At 36.0% G+C, this 24,672-nt stretch overlaps 1 protein-coding gene across 4 annotated transcripts in view; it reads left to right on the top strand.

The window, feature by feature from the left end:
• LOC121374290 (rho GTPase-activating protein 26-like) overlaps positions 1-24,672 on the top strand; it is an 83,619-nt gene that overhangs the window by 30,012 nt on the left and 28,935 nt on the right. For 3 of the 4 annotated variants that reach the window (XM_041501331.1, XM_041501330.1, XM_041501329.1), the window contains exons 3-8: positions 10,433-10,494; positions 11,994-12,065; positions 20,611-20,712; positions 21,290-21,400; positions 22,321-22,425; positions 23,158-23,232. In XM_041501331.1, the coding sequence (XP_041357265.1) occupies positions 10,433-10,494; positions 11,994-12,065; positions 20,611-20,712; positions 21,290-21,400; positions 22,321-22,425; positions 23,158-23,232 (527 nt within the window). The remainder of the gene's footprint in view (positions 1-10,432; positions 10,495-11,993; positions 12,066-20,610; positions 20,713-21,289; positions 21,401-22,320; positions 22,426-23,157; positions 23,233-24,672) is intronic. The other variant, XM_041501332.1, reaches the window with a different exon arrangement.

The following is a 24,672-nucleotide window of genomic DNA, read 5'->3' as shown; positions in this document are numbered from 1 at the left end:
GTTTGACATCCAGTAGCTGATGATTAATTAATCAATGTGCTCAAGTGGTGTTGTTAAACAAAATAAACTTTAACTTCAAATATTTAGAGTACCTGTTTTTATAAAAGTAATTTAAAATACCTGTTGTTTATGTGAGTATGTTATTATAGGTAGTACTAAACCAAATAACTTCCGGCTGGGTCAAAGTTCGAGGTGCACCGAACTTTTGATAGAGAAGTGAACACCACAAGTCCTGTGATTGGTTATAAATGTGAGTGTGTTGGTTGTAAAAAATAATAGTTTCATCTCGGTAAAAAAAATTTGCGATTTTATTTCATCTAGTACCAATGTGTCAAGTAGCCTTGTGCTTGAAACATGTATGGGGTATCTGTAAAAAAAAAAGTACTCGAATTTTGTGCAAAACTAGGGTAGTCATAGATGCTACCCGTTATCTCAGAAACGAGCAGCTTGACCCCCATATTTTTTTCTGATTCACTTTAAGTGTAAGAGGTGGTAGTATTTATATCTGTGGCGTTTATGTCGGTTGATACGTTGCAGGTAGGAGTTTTAGCCACATATGTTACTATTGTTGTCTATGGGATTTGATTTGGTAGTATACACCCTATAGCACATATTCAGTGCTAATAAAAAATATTATGATTTTGTCATTTGATTTAATTAAACTATACTGGTTAATTAATTAGCCATCACTCGATCATGCAAGTTCACAATGACCTTGACCTTGACAATAATCTCTGTACATGGCTCTGATTGAAGTTTGAATCAAAGTTAGCACTGAAGAAAAGTTGGTTTTGGCCTATAATTCATACTGTAAAGATTTCAATAATTTCTTTTTACATGGTATTTGACTTGCCATATACAACTGCTCTTAAATATGGTATTATATATAGGCAACCTCAACTAAGATTTTAATAGCAATTTATTTTTATATTAAAAATAGCATGTGCCAATAGTGGGTTAATGTCTTTAGTTTCCATTAACATTGTTAATTTTTTATGTGTGAAATTCTGAAAACTCAAATTTGTAAAGAAGTTGATTTTTATTGTCATTTTGACATATTTATAGGGTGCTAAGTTATATTTTAGACAAATTTGTAGTTTTATGCAAAATTTAAAGTAAATTTGAAGAAAAACTTTACCAAAAACATAATTAAATTTGTTGTCACTATTGTGCCTTCTGTTCTTATTTGTACATAACAATAAGGTTGTTAAAAATATACTTAGATCTCCAGATAAAATTTTTTTTCTTAATAATCACTTAATTACCTCTCATGAAAAGCATTTTGAGTTTATACTAGATTCAGAACCAATTTTTTCAGATTTGATTATCTGCCTTGGATTAAGTTGATAATTTATTTTATTGTTAAAGCTGTATTACCTAATGTTACTAGCTAAATAAAATGCTGGATTACAGATTGTAGGAATACATCTAATGTACATATTGTATTCATCCGGATTAGAAAATAATGCAAGAAAATAGATGTTCGGGTAATTTTGTCATTTAAAAATAGTTTTTTTCAGTAATTAATGAAAAATAAATGTGTTAAAGCTGCATGATTATTCCAGATATCACAACTATTAAAACCTCCAACTACAGTAGGCTATAAATAAAATATAGTCAGGAATATTGGTGGCTGCCAATAGTTTTGATGGTTCATTATGAAAATCAGCATGGCCGATGGATTTGAAATTCCCACACCTGGTAACTTGAAGACACCCACACCCAGCATACAGGATTTCCTCCCAACACTAATGTTCAAGACATTAAGTCATTACTTCATACAGGTACAGTCATGTTTGTGTTTCCTTCCTCAGACAGTTTTTTTTTTTAATACTGATATTTCTTTGATGTGCCTGTTAAGGTCTTCATAATCTAGGGGTCAATCAAGTGCATGTGTTTTAATGGAATTCTTTAAAGGGGTAGAGGTACTCTGACTATCTTTGTTGTCTCTACATATATACCCGAGTACACACACCCAACTGAAAGTAAATATCTTCAGGAGTTTTATTTTAAAACATTTTGTTGTTTAATATGACATATTGCATTTGTACAAAACTATATGCAATATATATGCTTTTTGAGGTGTACATTATATTAGGTTGCACTGTAGAAACAACAGTTTCAGTGAGGTTGTCAGTTTATGTCAGAATACACCAGATCCTGGTTGTCATAAAGACACATAGCTGGACACTTTTTGAAAAATGTATGTTATCAGTATAGGTAGTACTAAACCAAATAACTTCCGGCTGGGTCAAAGTTCGAGGTGCACCGAACTTTTGATAGAGAAGTGAACACCACAAGTCCTGTGATTGGTTATAAATGTGAGTGTGTTGGTTGTAAAAAATGTGCAATTTTATTTCATCTAGTACCAATGTGTCAAGTAGCCTTGTGCTTGAAACATGTATGGGGTACCTGTAAAAAAAAGTACTCAAATTTTGTGCGAAACTAGGGTAGTCATAGACGCTACCCGTTATTTCAGAAACGAGCAGCTTGACCCCCATTTTTTTCTGATTCACTTTAAGTGTAAGGGGTGGTAGTATTTATATCTGTGGCGTTTATGTCGGTTGATACGTTGCAGGTAGGAGTTTTAGCCACATATGTTACTATTGTCGTCTATGGGATTTGATTTGGTAGTATACACCCTTTAGAGTCTACTTATAATTAAACACCCACCTGTTTTAAGACATCAGTTCACATTGCATCACTATAGCTATTTGGGGCTGGACATAACACAGTGGTAAAGCACTCCCTCAATGCACGGTCTGTCTGGGCCCATTGGGCTATTTCTCGTTCCAGCCAGTGCACCACGACTGGTATATCAAAGGTCGTAGTTTTGTACTACCTAGTCTGTGGGATGGTGCATATAAAAGATCCTTTGCTGCTAATAGAAAAGAGTAGCCCATGAAGTGGCTACAGCAGGTTTCCTCTCTCAATATCTGTGTGGTCTTTTACCATTTGTCTGACGCCATATAACCATAAATAAAATGTGTTGAGTGTCGTTAAATAAAACATTTCTTTCTTTCACTAGATATTTGGTCTGGTTGTGTCTTTCTATTTTATGAGGGGGGGGAGGGGTTTTTTTTTTTTTGTGTGTGTGGAGGGATTGTTGGGTTTTTGGGGGGATGGAGCTTTATACAGGATGTTAAAACAAAAAGGAATTCTTGCATTATAATATAAATATTTTTTAATAGCGCAGTTATATTTAACATATGTAAATATACCGGGTACATTTAAAATAAGCTCTCAGTACTGGGTGTCTGCATTTAATACTGGTTATTTTACAACTTTTATATTTACACGTGTTAAATGAACTGCTGTTTGTTTTGTAATGTATACAGAATTCCTTTTTGTTTTAAAATGGTTAGTTATATAAGATTACTTTTAATTTAGGTTTCACTGTACATATGAGAACATGTATTATATGTTTAGATTTATTACTTTTTTTCTTTCTATTAAAACAATATAAGGAATTCTACATACAGTACTAGTTCGAAACAGCAGTTACTGAGTTAGGGTCTACATACCTTTTGGCATGTTAGTTTGACCTTTTTGACCTGCACTAGTTAAATATACACTGAACATCAAAGAAACTATACACTTTTTAAATGCCATATTTCCTAAAATTGTTAGACAAATTTCTACAAATTGTATATATGTGATGCTAAATTGAAGTATGCAAGTGGATTCTTCATACTGAATCAAACATTCAGTTATAAAAACATATCGAATACTGAAAAGTGTTCAATGGCTAGGCTCAATCAAATTCAGCACTGGCTGGAATGAGAAATAGTCCATTGGCACCACTGACGGGAATCGATCTCAAACCGACCGCACATCAAGCGAGTGCTTTACCACTGGGCTACGTCCAGCCCCAAGTATCAAATGTGAACACAAACACTATGCAGGATGGTGAACACAAACACTATGCAGGATGGTGAACACAAACACTGCAGGATGGTGAACACAAACACTATGCAGGATGGTGAACACAAACACTATGCAGGATGGTGAACCCTAACCAAGAATTAAAAAAAATAACATTCCTTGCCTGCATTACAAAGATCGCTGGGACGTGAGTGACTAAACTCATCAGCAAATTTAGTTAACGTTTAGTTAACTCAGACAACTACAACAACTCTTCTGACGACATCTAACAGCGTTATTTTGAGCCAACGGTGGACAAACACATTGTTAAAGACAGTGAAACATCTGTTTTACTCAGTTATGATGTTCTCCATTTGTAATTTTACCTTCTATTTCTGACTGAAGATTTAGATTTTTGACAAATGTATTACAATTTTACATTTCATGTGTTTAGTGCCCCACCCCACTCCTGGATGATTAACTGTTTTGTGAAGTGCTTTGTTAATGAAATCTGGTTTGATATTATCATTATTATGATTTTTTTTTTTTTTTTTTTTTTATCTCATTCAAGAATTAATGTGAAAAATATTAATAGGATAATTTCTTTTGGCTCTCAGTATACAATCTATAATTTATAAACAAATGTAGAATGATTTATTTTTCATAATTTGTTATATGACACATGGTACATGAGTGTCAAATAGTTTTGTTGGAATGTGTCTCTACCAGTGTACACAGAGGATATACTCTACACTGTGTATGGCCTTTTATTATGCAAATGGTGCGTGGTGGAAAAGATTTATATGTTCAATATGTTAAAATTTCATGAAAAAACTTTTACCTTTTATAATTTGTAAGGTGTTTTTTTTAATATGTTATTTACATTATTGTGTGTGTGTGTGTGTGTGTGTGTGTGTGTGTGTGTGTGTGTATGTATATATATGTGTATATATATATATATATATATACACACACATGCACATTTGTGCCCGGTTTTAAGATCGATCTGGTTTAGAGAGGTCAAGTTCTGTCCTGCTTTTTAGAACGAGACTGTAAGACGTCTGGTTTTGAGGGAATTCCGGTTTACAGAGGGTCCGGTCTTGAGAGGTTTTACTCTATATGATACCTGTATATTTATCATAGCATTTATGATTACATGATTAATAGTTTGGTTCTTGGGGGAGGGGGGGTTGCTTGTAACTATACATAAATGTACAAGTAAAATGATGTAGCAAATCATTGATTTTATATAAATATTGTATTTATTATAAATACCACATATTTGACTGCATGTGAATATGAAAGTTTGTCTAGATTTGTCAGTATTCATATTACATGCATTTTAGACCCATCAAACAACACTATTGTGGGGGGGGGGGTGTCTTGAAAACTATTATCACTTTCTGTCTTTCTTCCTTTCTGTCTTTTTTTTTTTCTCTCTCTCTCTCTCTCTCTCTCTCTGTCTGTCTGCCTCTATGTGTGTGTATATATATTATTATATTTTATCTATATCTATCTATATATCTATCTATCTATCTATCTATCTATATATATATATATATATATATATACTGAACAAAATAAGAAACTTCCGCTAACTTTGCTTGAACATAACTTGATGAAAACAAACCGGGGGAATAATTGTTATATATGCGTTTAAAGAGTGTTCCATGATGCATCATTTGGTGCAAAAATCATGGCCATAGGTTAACAGAAACTGGGAGAAATTTTGACCAAGTGGGGTAGGGTTAAAAAAAAAAAAAAAACCCACTTAATAACGGGTATGACCACCTCTTGAATTGACCACTGCAGTGCATCGCAGGTGCATAGAATTGACTAAAGTGTTGATTTCTGCCTGTGGAATATTGTTCCATTCCTGAATGAGCGCTTGACGTTAGCGGGTGGGTTGGGACGACGCCTCAATCGTCTGTCCAGACTATCCCAGACATGCTCGATGGGGTTGAGATCAGGACTTTTAGCGGGCCAGTCATCGATGAAATCAATGTTATTTCTCCTAAGAAAATTTACAGTGTCTCTAGCTGTGTGAGAGGTGGCATTATCATGCTGAGAAATCGAGATGTTGGCGTTGTTATGGAACAGAGGAATGACGTCGAGCATTTAAATTGCCATCAATGACGACTAGTGGTGAACGATAACCATGGGCAATGGCTGCCCAGACCATGACAGAACCCCTACCCCCGAAACTATCTCGTTCAAGAACACAACAGTCAGCATAGCGTTCATTCTCCTACGGTAGACGCGCACCCTGCCATCACCATGTTGTAAAGAAAATCTGGATTCATCCGAAAAAAGAACGGTATTCCAGCGTCGCCGTATCCAACGAGTGTGTACACGTGCCCAATTAAGACGATGATGTTGCGTTAAAACGCATCCGACATAAGGACGTTGTGCATGTAAACCGTTCTCCCGCAGACGATTACGAACAGTTTGCCCACTGATTCAGTTATTATGAAGCCCAGGTGTGTTAGCAGCAGTAGCAGTGGCAGTTTGGAATCGATTGCGCAAATGTGTGTTCATGATATAGTGGTCTTGACCACGCGTTGTAACACGCGGACGTCCACGACGTGGCAAGTCGTTGGTGCTTCCTGTCGTTCGAAATCTTACGCGAAGATTTCGTATCGCTCGACTAGAACTTCCAACATGCCTTGCAACGTCTTCTGTCAACATGCCAGCATCAAGCATGCCAATCGCCCATTCGCGTAAATTATTGGGTATTCTTGGCATACTAAAAATGCTACAATGTAAAAAAACGTTAATTTGTTTACAAATTTTTAAGCGTTTTCCTTCACTTGACAACAATGTCAATAAGACAAGTAAAACAAATTGACCGAATACTACACGTGACATGTCGAACCATGCATGCACGTGCAAATTGAATTTCACGTTGTCAACGATTAACAGTGCAAAAATAATCTATAAAATTCATGAATCCTGATAATACAGCTCAAGGCTAATACTACCTATATAATTTCATTACACAATGAATTCTTTAACACAACAAATACTATATGTACAAATCGGAAGTTTCTTTTTTTGTTCAGTATATATATATATATATATACTCTTCAAAAAAAGAAACGCAAAAGGGTACAAATGGGTTATAACTCCGATTTTATGTTTCGTACCGGTTCATGCTTTGTGAATATAAGGTCATTGCATGTCCCAAACACATTCCCACGGTTACATTCGATAAAACGCAGCTACTGTACAATAAAGTTCCAAAATGTGAATATTCGCAAAAACGCAGCCACGTGCAAACCATGTCACCACTGCACGTGCGTTGTCTGCACATGCAACATGAACACCGACAGTATAAAAGTGCAGGGTGTTCGCTTGCCTGGTCTCTGTATCTGGCCGACAGTTGACAATCCAGGACATGCCACGTCTCAGTGAACCGCAGAGAAACAATGCCATCGGCCGACTAGACGCAGGCGCGAATCCAGAATGGCCGTTGCCAGGGCATTCCATGTGTCCCCCAAGCACCATCTCCAGACTGTGGGACCGTTACCAGCAACATGGATCAACACGTGACCTCCCTAGATCCGGTCGACCACGGGTCACTACCCCCGGGCAGGACCGCTACATCCGGGTACGCCACCTTCGGGAACGATTGACTACTGCCACCTCCACAGCCGCAGCAATACCAGGTTTGCGCAGGATATCCGACCAGACCGTACGGAACCGCCTACGTGAGGTAGGAATTCGTGCCAGACGTCCAGTTCGAGGTGTCATCTTAACACCACAACACCGTCGACTCTGACTGCAGTGGTGCCAGATTCATCGAGAATGGCCTCAACTGCGATGGAGACAGGTGTGGTTCAGTGACGAGTCCCGATTTCTGCTCCGACGTCATGATGGAAGATGTCACGTGTATAGGCGTCGTGGTGAACGTTATGCGGCAAACTGCGTGCAGGAAGTGGACAGATTCGGCGGGGGTAGTGTCATGGTGTGGGCAGCCATCTCACACACTGGCAGAACTGACCTGGTCCACGTGCAGGGCAACCTGAATGCACAGGGCTACATTGACCAGATCCTCCGGCCACACATCGTTCCAGTTATGGCCAACGCCAACGCATTGTTCCAACATGACAACGCCAGGCCTCACACAGCACGTCTCACAACGGCTTTCCTACAGAACAACAACATTAATGTCCTTCCTTGGCCATCGATATCACCGGATTTGAACCCAATTGAGCATCTATGGGACGAGTTTGGACCGACGCCTCCGACAGCGACAACCACAGCCCCAGACTCTGCCCGAGCTGGCAGCAGCCTTGCAGGCCGAGTGGGCCACCATCCCTCGGGACGTCATCCGTACTCTGGTTGCTTCAATGGGCAGGCGGTGCCAGGCAGTTGTCAACACACGCGGAGGCCACACCCGGTATTGACTCCAGATGACCTTGACCTTGGTTGTGTGTCCTATCACTTACTCACAATGGACTAGAGTGAATTGTGAACAATCCTGCAACATTTGGTAATTATCGGACTCACCATTCAATAATTAAATCAATTCTCCAAATGTTACGACAATGTGGTTTTGCGTTTCTTCTTTTGAAGAGTATATATATATATATATATATATATCCCTCTCTCTGTCCCTCTCCTGTAAAACAGAATTTTAAAAGGTTATTGCCCAAGTTGAACCCTGGTGTTTTGGCTTAATTCTGATTCTACTAAGTGTGCATTTATACTTGGTTTACCGCCCTCAGTGGCATCGTGGTTAGGCCATCGGTCTACAGGCTGGTAGGTACTGGGTTCGGATCCCAGTCGAGGCATGGGATTTTTAATCCAGATACCGACTCCAAACCCTGAGTGAGTGCTCTGCATGGCTCAATGGGTAGGTGTAAACCACTTGCACCGACCAGTGATCCATAACTGGTTCAACAAAGGCCATGGTTTGTGTTATCCTGCCTGTGGGAAGGGCAAATAAAAGATCCCTTGCTGCTAATCAAAAAGAATAGCCCATGAAGTGGCGACAGCGGGTTTCCTCTCAAAATCTGTGTGGTCTTTAACCATATGTCTGACGCCATATAACCGTAAATAAAATGTGTTGAGTGCGTCGTTAAATAAAACATTTTCTTCTTTATACTTGGTTTGTTTAAAAAAAAAAATGTTTTAGTGATTTGCATTAGAGACAAGCTTTGTTATGGTGACTGGTTGTGTCAGTATTATGTATGGCCTTACCGTAGTTAATCAACATACATGTTCAGTAGTAACATGATTTTACATATATTGTATGTACATGTATTATTAAATGCTATCCTTTTATTGTAAAAATCTGTTCGTAAGTTCAGTTGGAAACAGATGTTGTGTAGACAAAAGTTAACACACATACACACACACACACACACACATATATTGTATACCGTATACTGTATATTGCCGTGTATTAGCTGACTTTGAAGTCTAGAAATACTTTCCAAAAGAAGAGAGCGGCTTATACATGGAGGCAACAGATTGGTTAATAAAATCCTGATCGAAAACACTCCCGACCACAACTTATATATTGTGATCAGACCCTTAAAGCCTTTCATAGCTTATGTAACAATAATTTATGCACAGTATAAATAAAACACCCAATCATGCAATGTTATGTATTTTTTTGTTCTTGAATGCATTACAAGTTTGATGAATAATAAACAAAATATACTTGTTTTATTGTCATTTCAATGGTAAAAATGTGTTCTTTCCCCCATCTTTGTTTGACAGGACCAGTCTTTCATACAAATTTAAGATATAAAATTATGTTTTTTCTTCAAAAAAGTATTATATTTCAAATATTGTTGTTTTGTTGGGACATTGCATTAAACTGTAAAGTAATGCCATAAATAAATTAAGCTAATTTTTAATGTTATACCTACTAAAAAACATAACATGAATTTCATGACAATCATTACTCCAACCATTGTCACATGACCATACCATATGACAAATGAACTAGACTTGATCAGTTTATATTAGCTTTCTATCACTTCTGTCTATATCATTTTGTAAGCTCTTATGTGATTCGATCACACGATTTCACCACCTGCACTAGTGTGAACAAGAGTCACGGACCACAGAATCGTTTGTTTCTGTGGGTGGTGGGGGGGAACAAGGATTAAACATGCCTGAATAAGTTTATTATTTGCTGTCCAGTGAATAATTTAATTACTTATGTACAGTGATATGTTGTTACAGCTTGAATTTTCTTGTTATGGTTTATCGGTGCTTATCTATTTTTGCACGGCATGGAAGACATTAGTATTGTGATAACGATTACGATTACCGTGTCTATAATAATTAAAGGGTAAAAAAATATAATGAAAAAGAAAAACACAAGTCTATTTGTTGACAGTATTATTAAAAGCAATACAAGGTACAACTGCACAAAAGATGACTTTGGCTTATACATGAGGCCGAAGATTTTGTACTTGATATTTAGGGTCAAACTAAGAGGTTAGCTTATACAAGGAGTCTGCCAATACACAGCAATATACGGTATATATATATATATATATATATATATATATATATATATTTTTATTATTATTATTTTTTTTTCCAGCGAATTCGCTGAGGGAGTTTGGAAAGCTGATCTGCACCATTGAAGATGAGAGAGATCGCCTGGTGAGTTTTTACATTTAACTTCCTGGTCTGATGTAAATTGAAACCTGCTCAGTTATGCAGATTTGTGACCACTGTGACACTTGAGTGTTGAATTGTATAATGTATACATCACAAGTAGTTTTACCCCACCTCATGCTCCACTAGAAAGTATTTACAATTTTTATTACTTTTTATTATTACCTTCAGTTTCGAGTTACATAAAAGAAAAATGAAAAGTGTTTTGGAAAGAACAAAAATTTTCATTTTTTATCTTCAAATTGTCGTAACATTGGTAAAGATTTATGTATCTAAAAGTAAAACACCAATACCTGTACATGTACCGAACCACAGTAAACATCTGCACCACAGATAATGAAGTTATAAATTATACTTGTCTCAAATAGGCCGAGAACGGTCATTCAGGTTACCACATATCAAGAAAGTCATGAACAGTACATTGTTCTCCACAAAATCTTATTAAACGAAAGCTACACCACATAATTTTGTTATTAATTGGGTGTTGGATCATAACAATTTCACAGCACACAATGAGCTACGTGCTAAGCTAGTTTGCTTATGACAGTCACAATCATGTCACACTGATGCAATTTTCATATTTTCATTGGTATGTTGGTAAATTCAGCTCAGCCGATCGCTCACCTTACCCGCACACGGCGAGATTTTTATGTGGTCAGAAATATCAGACACGATAGATATTTCCCTCACGACCACGAGAGACGAAAAACTCTGCAAAATTACCCGCATACGAGAGATATCAGCTGAGCAAAAATTATCCAGTACCGGTAACTTGAGAAACAGAGAAGTAGTTCTAGAAAGTAGTCTGGAAATGAGACAACTTATTAGGCTAATAGCATGACGATTTTCAATAGTAATACAGAAAACTTAAACAAACATGTTAAAAGCTTCTGATTCATATTACCACTCCTGAAAATGAAGAATTCTGTATATATCTGACATACATGTGTAGTCAAAAATAAGATGAAAAACAAAACCTGCTTGTGAAAATTATTATCGGATAAAAAAGAAAGAAAGAAGTGTTTTATTTAACGACGCACTCAACACATTTTATTTACGGTTATATGGTTAAGGACCACACAGATTTTGAGAGGACACCCGCTGTCGCCACTACATGGGCTACTCTTCCGATTAACAGCAAGGGATCTTTTATTTGCACTTCCCACAGGCAGGATAGCACAAAACATGGCCTTTGTTAACCAGTTATGGATCACTGGTCGGTGCAAGTGGTTTACACCTACCCATTGAGCCTTGCGGAGCACTCACTCAGGGTTTGGAGTCGGTATCTGGATTAAAAATCCCATGCCTCGACTGGGATCCGAACCCAGTACCTACCAGCCTGTAGACCGATGGCCTGCTTATTATCAGAAAGTATATTGTGCATTTTGAGTGACATTTCCTTCCTGCCAATTCTGAACCTTGGTTGGGACATTGCAATAGTTCTAAATGTGCAGAGTTGTCAAATATTTTCCTTTTTTTAACAGCTTCAGATGGCCTCAGAGCAGTTCCTCAAGCCATTGGAAAACTTCAGGAAGGACAATATTGGACTTGCAAAGGTACAACCATCCAGCTGTGATTAATTGTACTCAAAATTTCTTTTCACGATACATATTATATTAAACCTTTGATTAATTAAAGTAAAAAGGTTGGGGCCTTGAATCATTGCTGTGCATGGTATTATTGTACATACATAAACAATATATAATTAAAGCTATACACTCGTATATAAAGCACTTATTAAACAATATGTGTATGCATGTGCGTGTCTGTGTATGAGAGAGAGAGGGAGAGCGGGGGGGGGGGGGGGGGGAGACAGACAGACACGGACGTGTGGAGTAACAGGGATGAAGCCGAAGATAGACGAAAAGGAACACAAACGGCACGAGCCGTATGCACACATATACTTAACTCCAAAAGAAACGCGAAAATTTTAAAATATTAAAAAACCCACATTTGAATAAACTATGTACAAATCGATTAAGTTGACCAATAGCCATCTTGTCAGCGTATCCAATTCCACATAACGCATGAAAAAAACGAGTACAGTGTGACGTCACGCACGTGCTGAAATTGACGACCAAAATCGATCTGGAATGCAAAACGGGTGGATCATGAAAGATGCGAATTGCACGTGAAACACTACCAGGCCTGGGTATAAAAGAAACGCCAGACAGCAATGTTCAACTCATTTTACGAGTAGCGATACAACGATGCCACGACTTAACGCTGATTCCAGACATAGAGCTTTGGGGAATTTGGAGGCCGGAATGGATGCCAGGCAGGTTGCACGTGCTTTCGGTGTCCATGTCTCGACAATCTACCGTCTCATAGACCGATTTCTACAGAACAACAACGTCGTCGACCGTCCACGTAGCGGCCGTCCCAGAGTGACGTCACAGCGCCAGGACCGTTACATCGTCCGAACTCACATGCGTGATCGGTTCGTACCAGCCACCACAACAGCCCGGCAGACAGTGGGAACCCACAACCGCCCCGTTTCCTACACCACGGTACGACGTCGTCTGATCGCCATCCATCTGAACTGTCGTCGACCGTACATTGGACAACGTCTCACACAGCGTCACCGCCTTGCACGACACAACTGGGCTGTTCTGCATCGACAGTGGCGGAACCGACAGTGGCAGAACATCGTCTTCTCCGACGAAAGCCGCTACTGCTTAGATAGGGCCGACGGTCGTATGAGGGTGTGGAGGCGTCGAGGTGAGCGCTTCACTGATGCGTGTGTTATGGAGAGGGACCATTGGGGAGGGCCTTCCGTCATGCTGTGGGGTGCCATATCCTGGGGACGTCGTGTACAACCTGTCATCTTCGACAACAACGGCCGAGGACGCGGCAGGGGCGTCACAGCACAGCGCTACATCGACGAAGTGCTCACGCCTGTGGTGGTGCCTTTTTTCGCGGGTCACCGTCAGATGGTTTACCAGCACGACAACGCCAGGCCACACACGGCACGGGCCACCCAGGCATTCCTGGCACAGCACAACATCATCACAATGGACTGGCCAGCTTTAAGCCCGGATCTGAACCCCATCGAGCACTTGTGGGACGAGGTTCAGCGCATGATGAACCAACGCCCTGCTCCCGTGGTGACACAGCAGCAGCTCCGCCAGGCCGTCGTGGACACCTACAACAACGTGCCCAGGGCCTTCATCAGGAACCTCTTCCTCTCCATGGGTAGGAGGTGTGCGGCGGTCATGGCCAGCAATGGCGGACACACCCGCTATTAGTGGACATGTTTGAGTGGCATGTGGCGCCATTGAAGAAGCGCCATGGCCTTGACATTTCAAATGACAATGCGACCTCGATTTTTAACATGTCAATAACATGAAATCTCATCTTTACGAATTGTTTAAGTTTTTCATAGAAACGATTATTTTAAGAACTTTGGGACGTATTTCAATGAGTGCACTCAAAACCTCCAATCTACGTATTCGCGTTTCTTTTGGAGTTAAGTATACATAGTATTCAATATTAAGATGAAACAGATAGGCTTAACATGATACTGTAAAATGGGATATTAGCAATGCAAAAGCCTTACATAACTCAAGGGGAAATGTTCTGGAGACTAGGAAGAAGAATACTAGAAATAGAAACAAAGAGTGAGAGAATTGAAAAAAAACTCAATGAGATATTAAAAAGAAAGTCTAGATACATTTTCCAAACTGGCGATATTTTGCATAAAAGTATGTTTATTAGCATATTCGTATATTTTATTATTAATAAGTTTATACATGAATTTATACAATTTGTTTGAGGAACTGCTGCCAAGGTTCCCACTGATCATCAAAGTCTTTATACAGGCAATTTTTATAAAATATATATTTTTCAATCTGTATTTTATCAATAATGAATCTTAGCTTTGCTTTTTTATTGAATCTGATCTTTTGTAATTTTGTTCTTTATATATAATACTTAATATTAATAATCAACCAATTAATAAAACAATGCTTTTTTGTTATTATACCAAATAAAACCATGTTTTTATCCAACTGAAATTTTTCACCTTTTTTTAATGCCTATTCTTCTGATTTCCATAGGACTGTAACTTTAAAGCACTCATAAAATAAGTGTTCCAGTGTTTCTGGCATAAGATAATATATTAGAATCAACATTTTATTTTATTTAGAAATATATTTGTAGTTGTTATCCTGTGTAAAATTTTATACTGAAACCATAATAAAGATTGATCTTTAATAGTTTTGAATGGTAGAGCATAATACTTTCCCAATACTTGTGAAGTGAAGTCAAACCCCAATACTGAATATCGTTTTTGGACGTAGGAACTATTGTAGTGCGATTTAATATTGCGTATATTTGCTTACTTAGGTTTGTATCTTTTAAAAATAGTTTTATTTTAAACGGAAGAATCGGTTTGCAAACAGTGTTAAAACTTTGGTTGTTTGATTTTGTTGTTTTACAAATATATAGTTTAATGGCTCTGATTAAAGAAGCATATTCTAAAAAATTGGATTTTACTTGGTATTTTGTTATGAAAGTATTGTAATTCATTAATGTCCCATTTTCGTCTATTGGATCTTGAATAAATATTATGCCTTTTTGCAAATACTTCATATAAATAAAAGGTTTGCCAGGTTTCTTTTTAATTTTGCTATTGTACCAAATGTTTAGGTTCATTAAATCTTCATTATTATCAGGCGTTTTCTTTCTGTTGAATGGTAAGCCAGCTTTGTAACACATCTTTCCAAAAATTATTTTTAATTAAGTTATTTTTAGCTGAATATAATAATCTCTATATTTAATCATATTTGCTGTAGCTAAACCTGTTACAGCTTGGAAAAGATGTGTCCATTTAGAGTTTGATATTAGAAGTCTTCTTAACTAAGTAGCTTTTAATGCAGTTGTAAAATTTGTAATGTTTATCATTTTGATGCCACCATTTACATAGTCTTGCATTAGTACTTCTCTTTTGACTTTTTCTGGTTTGTTTTGCCAAATAAAATTAAAAAACATTTTAGTTATTTGTTTTGTTACTTGATGATCTGGTACATTTGGTAATGCAATTAATAAATGTTATTTTTGAAATTATTAAGGTTTTGATAACAACGACGTGACCCAGTGGAGTTAATTTTCTAGTGGACCATTGTTTTAATATATTTTTTCATCTCCATTAACTTCGGTTCAAAGTTAGTTTGAATCATTTCTTCAATATTAACTGAAAAATATACTCCTAGTAAGGAAAAGGTTTCTGCACTCCATTCTAACTTCCATTTTGGATAATGAAAAACATCTTTTGAATATTTTTTACTGCCTATCCAGATGGTTTTTGATTTCAAGTAGTTTATGTTTAATCCAGATAAGTTGGCATACAGGTATAATATTTTTAGAGTGCTATCAAGGGATTTGTGGGTTCCATCTAAAATGAAGGAGGTGTCATCAGCATACTGCGATATTAAATATTCTTGCCTGTTTACAGTTATACCTTTGATATCCTTTGAATTTCTTATTAATATAGCTAGTATCTCGGTGCAAATTATGAAAATATAGGGGGAAAGTGGATCGTCTTGTCTACAACCTCTTTCTAGTTTAAAACTTTCAGACAGAAATCCATTTAGTAAATCCTTGATTCTGAGTTATTATAAAATGTTTTAATCCATGATTTAATTGATATTTTAAAATTGAAAAACTCAAGTGCTTGTTCAACGAACAACCAAGAGCCTTTTCAAAATCTACCAGGAACAATAAGCCTGGAATTTTATTAACTTCTGTGTTATATCGTATATTAGTCTTATATTTTCAGCTAAAAATCAACCTTTAATGAACCCAGTTTGATCTTTTAAAATTATTTTATCTAGCACTTTTTTAATTCTGTTAGCAATGCAGCCAGAGGCAATTTTGTATATACAATTTAATAGTGTAATTGGTCGCCAGTTTTTTTAAAAGTGTTTAGGTTTATTAGGTTTTGGTATGCATGTAATAATTACTAATTTTTGTGTGTTGGACATTTCGTTTATATTATAGCTGTAATTAATGGACCTAGCAATAAAATGCCCGAGATTCTTCCAAAACATTTTTAAAAACTCTGCAGAAAATCCATCAGACCCTGGGCTTTTATCGTTTTTCATAGTTTTAAGGAACGTTAATGCTTCTGAATATGTTATTTCTCCTTCTAGTTCCTGTGCTTCTGTATCTGTTAACTTATTAGTCTCAATGTTGTAGATATACTGGATGTTTTCGTTATTTGCTTGATTTGTTTTGGAGAAGAGTTTTTGATAAAATACTTTCGTTTTTGGTCTAGTTTATTATGAAAGTTGCGTGATTCCATATTACACAAGTATTTTGTCAGCTTTTCTCCTTCGACCCACTTTGCCCTAGATCTAATAAAATGCCCTTTTAATTAATGTCGTCTAATTTCTATTAACTCGTTTTGGGGTTTTTTCTAACAAATCAAAATTAACTGTACATTCATCTTCTTCCAATACTGGTATTTCCTCTATTAATTTTTTCTCTTTAACATCTCCTGTTTTCTTTTTGAATGCCAAGTATGAAATGGTTCTTCCTCTTATTTCCATTAGTAAAACTTCCAAAAACAGTTGATCATTAATTGTTAACTGAATTTCTTCATTTAAGATATTGTTGATATTTTCTAGATCATATAGAGGGATTGCGTATTGACATTTAATATTTGAACTGGTTTCCTGAATGGTTTGTACATATGTTTTATCTTTAAGTAGGGAATTGTTAAAATTCCATAGTCCCTTACCGGTTATAAAGTGCTGTAGTTTTAAATGTAAAACGACCCCGGAGTGGTCAGATCTATATGAGCTGTCTATTTTAACTTTTTGAACAAATTGCATTAGATTGTCTGAAAGAAGAAAAAGTCCAGTCGAGCTTGTTTTACTTGATTTTTTTTCATCCAAGTATATTTTTTTAATTGGGGATAGAGTTCTCGGAATGGATCTTTAAAACTATATTTTTCAAAGTTTTCTTGTAGTTTGTCTCTAGCTTTAGGGTTATTGATATGTGTATAATTATTTGTATCTAAACTTTTATTAAGTACAAAATTAAAATCACCACATAAAATATATTTTTCGTTTCCAATTTCTTCAATTATTTTTAAAATATTTTCATAAAAGTGCAGATTGCCCTTATTAGGACCATAAATGTTGGCAAGGGTAATTCTTTCCCCCTCTGGTTAAATCTAATAATAAGTAATTACCCAAAGTATCATTTTTTATATTATGTAATTTGTACTCAAAATTATTATTAAATAAAATAGTTACATCCCTAGAGTTACTTTTATAAGAGTTAAATATGCATTTGAATCCCCAATGAGTTTGTATATATGGTTCTAATTCTTTTGTAAAATGAGTATCTTGTAAACAGTATATATACAATATTTCTTTTGTTTTAAGTAATTAAGTACATCTCTCCTTTTTTCAGGATTTCCCAATATCCCTGGCAATTAACTGTCATTATTTGTAAACTAGCCATGTGTACAGTCTTAAATATGGTATTTTATTCTTTATATACATGTATGTTATAATATAACTACTGATACCTATTAGGCCAGTTTGGAAATGTGTGCTTGACAGAGAGAATATACAAAATGTATAGTACATTATATAGAGAAAGTACAGACAGACGTTTGAGAAACGAACTATAGGGTGTCTATTCAAGGCGGACTGTGTTGACCGTGGGCTGGTTTTAAAAATAAGTTATTAGTTTATAAAAAGAGCTCATTATAGATTAAACTCGGTATACTCAGTTTGATGTGAGTTGTTTTGGATGTGTGTTATAGGGCACTTTAAACTACTAAAAAAATGAACATTTTTGTTTAAAGAAAGCTTATACTGAGACCATCAAACAAGGTAAGTGCTATATTGCGAACCCATATAAGCGAGCAAGCCACAGTTTGACGAGGTGAGTACCATAAGTTGGGAGTGAACGCTATAAGCATTCTGCTCCACCAACTGCTGGTTTTGAAGCATGGTATTGACTGCTTTCATGAACATCTATACTGATATATATTTATGTGCAACATTATTTTTACAAAGATATAATAATAGTAATCATACTACATACAATAGTGTCGACAGAAGCACCAATGACACTGATGATGATGACGATGATGCCAATGAAAACGACGATGACAGCAGTACTAGTACTAGTACCAATAGTAAACACCAACAATACAAGCAATATTATTAAAATTAGCAATAACTGTTATAACAATAATTGTTTTCAATTTGTAATTAGTACTATATACCACTGTCATACTGCCACCGCAATCAGAAATACTTCTGCTAGCAGTAAGATATACTGAATAGTAAATAATACCTCTACTTTCACTACTACCATCACTATCAATAATAATAATAATAATAATAATAATATCAATAATAATAATAATATATAAATAAACACATAGTAACACCAGTACTATTTCTACCTCAACTACCACAGCACTATTACCAGCAGTAACAAGTAAATTATACAGTATTAAAGCAAACTAGAAATTGGGTTAAATAAAATAACAAAATAAACGAATGACTGAAAGAATGAATGAATGAATAATAAAAGAAAGATCAAAATATTTAACAACGTATCGAAAAATTATAATAAATAAATAAATAAGTAAATAAATATCAATAAATTAAATATAAATGCATTTTTTTGTGTGTTCAAATAAAGTATAACAAAGTAAACACTTCTAATGGTAATGTTGTGTTTTAATGATGGTGCGTGATGTTCAAACTATGATGATATTGTCTAAGCAGGTTATCTAAATACATGTAAATTAGCTTTACCGTCACCGCATAATTTTATGATTTGAATCAGGCTAAATATTTAAGAGAATAATAATAATAATAATAATAATAATAAATAAATAAGTATATAAATGTTTTTAAAATAATGACAAAAAAAATAATAAACGAAATTTTGATCTACTGGTGTGTATGTATAGAATCATGTACACTACATATGCAGGTCTATTTGTAATAAAGTTCAGTCAATAAAACCATATTTTAAGTATTAGCTGTTGGAGGTAACATCAATAGAGTTGCTTTCAGTCTAGCAGCAGTCTATGTGCCGAATGAACTGCCTTTGAAATGCGTGTGACGTGTCCTGGTGAAGCGTTTAAGTGTGTGTTATAGTCAACTTTTATAACTCTCTAATTCTGCAGTTTCACGTAGATGTTCCCTCCAGCCGACCAAGCAGTTTGAACACGTGGACTTTGTTTCGTTTTCCAGAGACGTTGATAGTTCACTGCTGTCAGATCCTCCGCAATTGAAATTCCTGTACCATTGAGTTTCTTTCTATTTTGCATTACTTCTAATTTCAGTTTTTGAGAATGGAATTTAACAATAATTCCTCTATCTTTCCCGTCACTGAACTTTCCAACTCTGTGCGCAATGTCATTTGTATTGTTTATGTCTAAACCCAGTTTATTTTTAACCAAATCTACAACTTTTTGTTCACTTTGCAAATGTGATTCAGCTTTGTCAGTATCTTTGATCCCAAACACCCGTATGCTTGTTTTGCGCGTCCATTGTTCCAGGTCATTGATTCTGTTGTTACTGAGTGTAACCGCGTACTGCGTCTGCTCTAATCTTTCTTCAAACTGTTGTTGCTTTTGTTTTGAAGATTCCAGTTCACTTTTAAGAAACTTATTATCGTTTTCCAGATCAAAAACGCATCCTTCCAGTTCGACGAGTTTGGCAGTTAAAGATTGTGTAATTTCAGTTTTTAGGGACTGTATTTATGAATTAAACAAATCTTTTGAAACGAGCAGTTCCATCATGTTGTCAATTTTGAAGAAAAAAGTTGACAAATCTATTATGTTACTGTTAAGATGGAAGTTTTTTTTAGTCATTTACTAAAGAAGATTTTTACAACAAAAACTGTGTTTATATATATTAATAATTAGTAGCTGTTTGAAGTATCAGGCTTAAGTATGTGGTTGTTAGTTTTAAAATGTTGTGGTTTGGTTTGTGTTTTTGTGGAGTCAGAATTTATAATTACATCTATATATATTTGTTATTTCTTGTTTGAATGTTATTTCAAGTATATTGCAGTAATGTATTACAAATGATCACCTTGCATGTACGTGTGTTGTAGGAGGGAAGAAAGGTGTTTGACAAGCAAACAGCCAAGTTCTGCCAGTCACTGGAGCGATACCTCAACATGAAGTCGAAAGTGAATGAAACAACTCTTCAAGAGGTATCAATATTGATGTTTTAAATTACTTAATTAACACATGTGCACATACACGTATACACACACATTGAGAAACAGGGTGAAAGAAAAATATATCAAATCCAATCTACTTTGTGAAATTCAGTTTATGAGAGATAGAGACAGACAGACAGACAGACAGAGAGAGACACACACACACACACACACACACACACACACACAGATAGACACTGGCAGATGTATAGGATTTTTTTCAGTTCCTGCCAGTGCCCTACAAATTAACGGCCTAGGTATGTGCTGTCCTGTCTCTGGGAAAGTACATATGAAAGATCCCTAGCTCCTAACAGAAAGATTTAGCAGGTTTCCTCTGAAGATTGTCAGAAATATTTTGTTTACATTCAGTAGCTGATGGTTAAATAATCAATATGTTCTTTTGGTGTTATTAAACAAAATAAACTTTAATCATTGAATCATAAAACCATTTGTTCCTTTTGTTTTCATGATCATAATGTTAACGCTTCATTTGCAGTATAGTGTCACAAGTATTTTAAGCTTTTTTGTCTTTTAAAGAATATAACATGTTTTCCCCTCTTGTCGTTAGGCCGATGCACTGCTGGACCTGGAGAGGAGAGCCTTCTACCAGGCATCCATGAAGTATGTGCTTCAACTACAGGAGGTGCAGGAGAAGAAGAAATTTGAGTTTGTAGAAATTGTGAGTTCTTCTGCCTTTTTTATTTCTGCTGATTTTTAGTTTTTAACAAACCGTATTTAAAGTGAGAACATCTGATGAGTAAATGTATGTTGATGTGTAAAATTTCTTTTTGCAATTTCACCATGATTAATTACTCCATACAATTCAATACAATTTCTGTCAGAATATATTCTGTGAAAAATTCAACACTGTCGAGAGGGTCATGTGACTACTAGTTTAATGGCGTACTCTCCTGCAAAAAAATCATAGGTAACTGTAAAATGTTTTTAATTAGCCACCCTCATGCCAGAGCACCACCTCGTGTTGTTATACAGGTGGCAGTAGACCACTTGCATATATGTTATCAGTTAGTACTAAATATAACAAGTAACTTCAAACTAATGGGTCATTTAAATACTAAAGAGGTCATCCTACATGTACTTATAATCATCAAAGAAACACTTCAAAAGGCATCTTAGAATTTTGTCTTATGTTATAAATACTATGTCCTAAACAGTACCATATTAAGCTGCTACAACAAGTAACAGCACGACAAATGGTTGTGTGGTGCCTTCAGGGTTAGTTCTTTTCTTACACAAAATATGTTTGATTATAATTTTAAAAATTGATCAGTTTGTCTGTACTGATGTGATGATTGATTAGAAAAATTGTTTCCCACTTCAGATGGTGGAAATATATTGGGCGTTATTTCGTATATACACAAAGCAAAAGAATAGTAAGAGTTATTAAAGGTAAAAGTAGCCATCTGTAGGGTCTAGATTCCAGTAAACATGACAGTAGTTGTATGGTTCTCCTCATGTTCATATAATTCTAAGCGATTGTGTCATCAAAAGTTGATCTCTTGGTGCCAACAATTATAACCGATGATCTGTGATGAAAATCCAACTGTTTCTCATCACTACAATTCTTGTTTGTTCCAGCTTCTGGGTTTCATGTACAGCTGGCTGACGTTTTACCACCAAGGCCACGAGGCTGCACAAGAGTTCAAGCCATATATGCAAGATCTGCAGTGGAGACTACAGAAGGTACAGTTAACTTGATATTAGTAGTGACCGGTCTCAGTAGGGTGGTTGTTAAACTATCAGACTTGAGGCTGATAGATAAGGGGTTCGCATCCCAGTATCGGCACTCACCCAGAACAAGAACAATTCAGCTTAAACACACAGTTTTGACATGGGGTTGGAAATGGTAATTTTGTTTCATATTACAACCTGACCTCTGACCTCAAAAGAAGGAAGAGGATACCCTTGGTATTCTGAAAGATTCTAGCCAACTGGCTCTTGGGATGTCCAAACCAGTGCATTCAACTGGGGATGGGAGGGGTGAGAGACATGTCTTAGATCAGAGGTCAGGTTAAGCATTAATGCATACAAAAAGCTATCCTAGTTTTGTTGAGGAGTATAAAGGATAACTTGCCTAAAATAACAATGAAGGGTGGGATCTAGCTTGGTAGTGTGTTTACCTGAGGTCATTTGGTCATAGGATCAAACCTCCATGGTGGACTCATTCTCTGGATTGGTGGACTCTTTCTCTGAGTCAGTGCTCTATGACTGGTATATCAAATATCATGGTATATGCTATCCTATCTAGGAAGGTGTAAATAGAAGATCACTTGCTGCTAATGGAACAAATATAGCAAGTTTCTTCTAAGACTGTCAGAAATGACAAATGTTTAACAACCAACAGCTAATTATTAATTAATTAATGTGCTCTAGTGGCGTCGAAAACTTTTAATGTTTTTTAACTTGCTTCCTCAGACTCGTGAGAGCTACCAGAGCACCAGTGAGCAGGCAGGGCAGTTGATGAACAAGATGTTGGAGGTCCGTGGGACGGTAATTTTATTATTTGCTTCCATTGTCTCACTCAGTCAGAACCACAGTCAAGAGGTATCCAAGGTTACAGCTGCTGTCATCGCTCACATGGTAGTCTGTAGTGCTGATCTCATAAAGCCTTAATTTGAAAAACTCTTCTGGTGTAAGGAACATGCTCGAGAACATTTCAAAGAGGCAAGAACGCGTTCCCGTTCTCAAATTCTACATTACTTCACAAAGTGGTGTGACGAGAATGGCTTTCAGCCATTCTCAAACACAAGTTTCACAACCAAATTAGCCAATTGCTAATTTTTATACAAAATGGCTACAACATTTATTTTTTGACTGTTTAATTTAGCCAATTTAAAAAAAAAAAAAAATAATAATAAAAAAAAAAAGAGTTGGATATTGGCTAAAACAAATTCTTTCGAGGTTGAAACCTGATTTTCTCCTGCATTTGTTTTCATACTCTTAATATTTGTTACTCCTAACACGCCTCAAGATGTATCCAGTAAAAATATAGACCTGATAAAAGTGCTTCTTCATTAATTTCATGTGGCAATAATTTCTAACATCACAAAGAACAGACTAAGACTGATTAATACATTGTCAATTCATGTTATTATTGGTGGTTTTTGTACTTAAAAGCTTTATTATTCTCTATCCAATGACAGCAGCTGCAACCTAACTTTTCTATTTGTACATATAAGAAAAAACCCTGCTACCCCTCAGCATGTTAATACCTAACATGTGAACATATATGTATGCTAGTATTCAATATGCAAACATACATGTCTGTCAATAGTTAACATGTGAACGTGTGTGCCAATACATAACATGTACAAATTAATACTGGTATTGTGCATGACTGTGTTGCTGGCCAATCTTGCAGTTATTGGTATTGCAGAGCATGTGGTGCTGGTGATGGATTTTTATTATCGATCTTTTGATGTCGAGCGACGGGTTGTTACATTTGATATGTTGTTGTTTGAAGTTGGGAGGAGAAATACTCTTCAGGAGAGGGAGCAATCATGGTCGCTCACTAGACCAGTTTTTGCACCATTTACCAGACAAATTGTTCACGGTTGATCAGCCCTGAACACACCACTGAAACAACTCATAAAAAAAAAAATGGCTCTGTTTTGCTACAAACTGAAAACTTGCTCAAAGAGTTTAAGTAAAAATAATGACATGTTGAATACACATTCAGGGGTAATTTCACAGTGACGTGCAACGATGTACACAAAAACATATAGATTTACTTTTGAAAAAAATGTAATACAAGTCGGGGATTGAAGTTGGGCGGCGACTTGACAGTGATGTTATGCCTTGATGTGGTGATGATTATGTTTCTGCTTGCTTCATTACTCACTTATTGAAATGCACAGACTCGCTGTATGGGACATACACCAGATATTAATACTGCTGTAGCTACACATCTTGTTACAACAACTAGAGAAA

Source organism: Gigantopelta aegis, chromosome 6 (genome assembly GCF_016097555.1).
Source record: "Gigantopelta aegis isolate Gae_Host chromosome 6, Gae_host_genome, whole genome shotgun sequence".
Classification (NCBI taxonomy): domain Eukaryota; kingdom Metazoa; phylum Mollusca; class Gastropoda; order Neomphalida; family Peltospiridae; genus Gigantopelta; species Gigantopelta aegis.
This window is presented reverse-complemented; position numbering and strand designations above follow the sequence as displayed.